General features: G+C 44.3%; 1 protein-coding gene across 1 annotated transcript; it reads left to right on the top strand.

The window, feature by feature from the left end:
* The first annotated feature begins 448 nt into the window (after nucleotides 1-448).
* On the top strand, nucleotides 449-2,271 carry LOC112896278 (bidirectional sugar transporter SWEET4-like). Its single transcript, XM_025964208.1, has 5 exons — nucleotides 449-563; nucleotides 1,028-1,064; nucleotides 1,152-1,530; nucleotides 1,749-1,868; nucleotides 2,092-2,271. Exons 1-5 carry the CDS (start codon nucleotides 521-523, stop codon nucleotides 2,269-2,271), a joined length of 759 nt encoding a protein of 252 aa, XP_025819993.1. The 5' UTR covers nucleotides 449-520.
* Nucleotides 2,272-3,647: the final 1,376 nt, after the last annotated feature.

Genomic DNA, 3,647 nt, shown 5'->3' with positions numbered 1-3,647 from the left:
CCGTCATAACAAAAAGCTGATGTGTCACAAAAGCATTTGCTATATATACAGACAAACGCAGTCATAATTAACATACTCGGGCACACTTTGTTGCACCGCTCCACTAAAATGGTTTTCATTGTACAAGGATACATAATCTCATTTGCTGTTCCATGCACACGGTACGTGTCCTTGTTAGAGAGAGAGAGAGTGAGAGAGAGAGAGAGTACACCGGATAGAGAATTAGGGATGGAGGTGGGGCCTGATCGACGTCCGCGGGTCCGGCCACGCCAGGCCGGGGAGCCCAGGCTGTGCTCCTTATTTAAGTTGGCCAAGTTCACGCGCTAATCACTTACCAAGAACCCAGAGAGCTTCATTAAATCATCAGTTCATTTGTTTCTTCGTCTTTGTAGCTTGTATCCAGCTTTTGCTTCCGTTGTCACGCCCATACATCTCGATCTTCTTCGTAGAGAGCTATAGCTTGCTAGCTAGCTAGTTATTCTTTTGAGACTTCAGCACCATCTTCTTGAAGGCAGCGATCATGGTCTCCCCGGACACCATCCGCACCGCCATCGGCGTCATCGGTGAGTACTCGATCTCCTCGGCCGCTGCCGGCCACCGCCACCCCCAAGTGGCCCTTACCTGCATGTGCATGTGCAAAGAGATGAATATAAATGGCAAATGATGCACGGAGCACCTGCATCTGCTGTAGTAGATGGCACTAACCGATCATGTGAGGTGTGGCCGTGTGGGACTCTTTTTTTGCTCCTTCCTTCCTTGCTGCACTGCCGCGGCCTCCTTACTTTTATTTGCATGCATTGCATATCACTTTTTTCTCAAGTTTTTTTTTGCCAGGCTAGCTTTAGACATGTCTGGGTCAATGCTAACTTGCAAAGCATGATTCCCCAGAATTCCTGGAGCCCTAATCATTTTGATTCTCATGCTTGTTCATAATTTGCTTCAAATTTTATTGTAGTTTTTCTTGCCACAAATGGAAGGGCTATATATATTCACTTCTGAATTCTTTTTTTTTCTGTGCATCTTGCAGGCAATGGGACTGCCCTGGTGCTCTTTCTCTCCCCAGTGTAAGAATGCATTCCTTCCTTAATACCCATGTATATTTGTATACAATACGTATTTATAAACACACGTATCGGAAAACGTACGTCCAGGCCAACGTTCATCCGCATCTGGAAGAAGGGGTCAGTGGAGCAGTACTCGCCGGTGCCGTACATAGCGACGCTCCTCAACTGCATGATATGGGTGCTGTACGGCCTGCCGCTGGTCCACCCCCACAGCATGCTCGTCATCACCATCAACGGCACCGGCCTGGTCATCGAGCTCACATACGTCACGCTCTTCCTCCTCTGCTCCAGGGGGGCCGCCCGCCGCAAGGTCTTCCTCCTCGTCGTCACCGAGATCGTCTTTGTCGGCGTCGTCGCTGTTCTTGTGCTTAACCTGGCGCACACGTACGAGCGGAGGTCCATGATCGTCGGCATCCTCGGTGTCCTCTTCGGCATCGGCATGTACGCCGCGCCGCTCTCCATCATGGTACGTGCCACGGGTACTACTAGTATTATAGACGGGTGTCGGCGTCACCAGATTTTTTTCTTATACCGTCATTTTTGTCTCGTTGTCTTACGCTTTTAGTTTCATTCACTGGCACTGTTTTTGTGCAGACTTTTTACTTTCATTTTTTTTTGCGTTGATCCCTCACCCTTACCATGCTAATATTTCTTTTTTGTGTGTTCTCCTTTTGTATGGAACAGAAAATAGTGATCCAGACGAAGAGTGTGGAGTACATGCCCCTGTCCCTGTCCCTGGCCTCCCTGGTAAACGCCATCAGCTGGACTGCCTACGCCCTCATCAAATTCGACCTCTACATAACCGTAAGATACTGATCATTAGATTATGTGTTTTACGCCCAACATCATTTAGTGCTCTTAGCAACTAGTCAACTTGAAATAACACAATTTCCAAAAAAAAGCAGCGTAAATTAAACAATGCTTTAGGGTAGTTAGGCAACATTTTTGGACACATTGCTGTTACTGGCTACTGCCACATCGTCTTTATTCTTCGTGTTCTGAATTGGCTCTTAATTTGTTTTTGCAGATCCCCAATGGGCTAGGGGTGCTCTTCGCAGGGGCGCAGGTGGTCCTGTACGCCATCTACTACAAGTCCACCCAGGAGATCATCGAGGCAAGCAAGCGCAAGGCAAACCAGGTCGCCATGACCGAGGTCGTCGTCAACGATGGCAAGACCAACAACCACGTCGGCGCCAGCCTCTACTGATGAAGTGACCGATGATACCAAGGTTATGGAAGGCATTATGTCTGTACTGTGTGATTATCAACTATGAACTATCAAGTCACCGCTGGGTGTCTGTACGGTGTGATTGTGTTCTTCCCACAAGGGATGAAGGCCTGTATCTAACCTGTTGGTGCCACTGCAAACTCCTCGCGCAGCTGGTCGGAGTCATGGGCCTCATTAGCTGGTACAACAAAGATGGGGATTTTAACTAATTCTACCTTCCGACTAAGGTTAGCTTGCTTACAGTGTTTAGAGGTACTTATTAATGGTCTCCTGTTGTCTCAAATGCGTCTATTGATCACCAAACTCTTTTAGACATGCACAAAAGCATGCTCAGGAATCACGGCTCCTTGTTTACGTTATGAATTGAATGGATGGAGTTCTCAAATGCTTCTTCTATTCTTTCTCTTTAATTTGCCAACTAGTAATAAGCGATTCTCCCTGGTTATACCAAATGTACCATGTGATACATGTACTTATGCTTTCAAATCGTTGACGACTACAATCGATACGATTTAAAAACCTGTCTAACTAGTTTACTAAAATCAGCTACACCGGTTTGGATAACAGTGACAAATCACAAATTGGAGGTCACTATTGTGTACTCCCCCGCCCCGAAAAGAATGCATTTTTACTTTTGTTCTTAGACAAACTGTTACAAGTTTGACCAAAGCTTATAGTAATGAGTATCAACATTTATGATACTAAATAAGCATCATTAGATTAATCATGATATATATATATATATATTCATATATATACCTACTAGATGTTACAAATGTTGATCATATTCTCTATAATTTTGGTCAAACATAAATTTTTTTGACTTAGTCGAAAACTAGAATTGCATTCCTTTTAGGACAAAGCGATTAGCTCTCATCAAGGCCACAAGTAGATATGTGTTCACACTTGGAGGTGGCACTATATCCTAGAAAACTTGCAAGCAGACCATCTTGATAAGGTTAAGAATAGAAGAACTCATAGCAATACATATCGCTACTGTTGAGGTTGAATATGACTTCTGAACTCCTTATGCATTTGCCAGTTGTTTAAAATTCGACACTCGCAATTCTAGTAAATTGTCATAATCAAATGGTGATTGTTAAGGTGAACAATGCTAAGGATAATATGAAGTCATCTAGACATGTGACTATGTGGCTGAAATCTGTTAAAAAAATGAGAAACTAACTCAGGAGTATTTGCCTTTGACTATGTCTAGACGGCTAAGAATTTGGCAGACCAATTCACAACGGGTCTTTCATGAAATGTGATTGACTGCGCATCCAAGGAATTGGTATTGAGACCCTGTGAGTCATCTTGTAGTGGTACCTATCCTATGTGATTGGAGATCCTGTGAA

Source organism: Panicum hallii, chromosome 1, assembly GCF_002211085.1.
Source record: "Panicum hallii strain FIL2 chromosome 1, PHallii_v3.1, whole genome shotgun sequence".
NCBI lineage: Eukaryota > Viridiplantae > Streptophyta > Magnoliopsida > Poales > Poaceae > Panicum > Panicum hallii.
Note: the sequence above shows the minus strand (reverse complement) of the source record. Positions and strands in the feature narration are given on the sequence as shown.

What these genes read in the sequence shown, in the direction of transcription:
- LOC112896278 (XM_025964208.1), top strand. Translation starts at nt 521, where the DNA reads ATGGTCTCCCCGGACACCATCCGCACCGCCATCGGCGTCATCG. An exon ending in CACCGCCATCGGCGTCATCG is followed by an intron (nt 564 to 1,027) that starts GTGAGTACTCGA and finishes TGCATCTTGCAG; the next exon opens with GCAATGGGACTGCCCTGGTG. An exon ending in AATTCGACCTCTACATAACC is followed by an intron (nt 1,869 to 2,091) that starts GTAAGATACTGA and finishes TTGTTTTTGCAG; the next exon opens with ATCCCCAATGGGCTAGGGGT.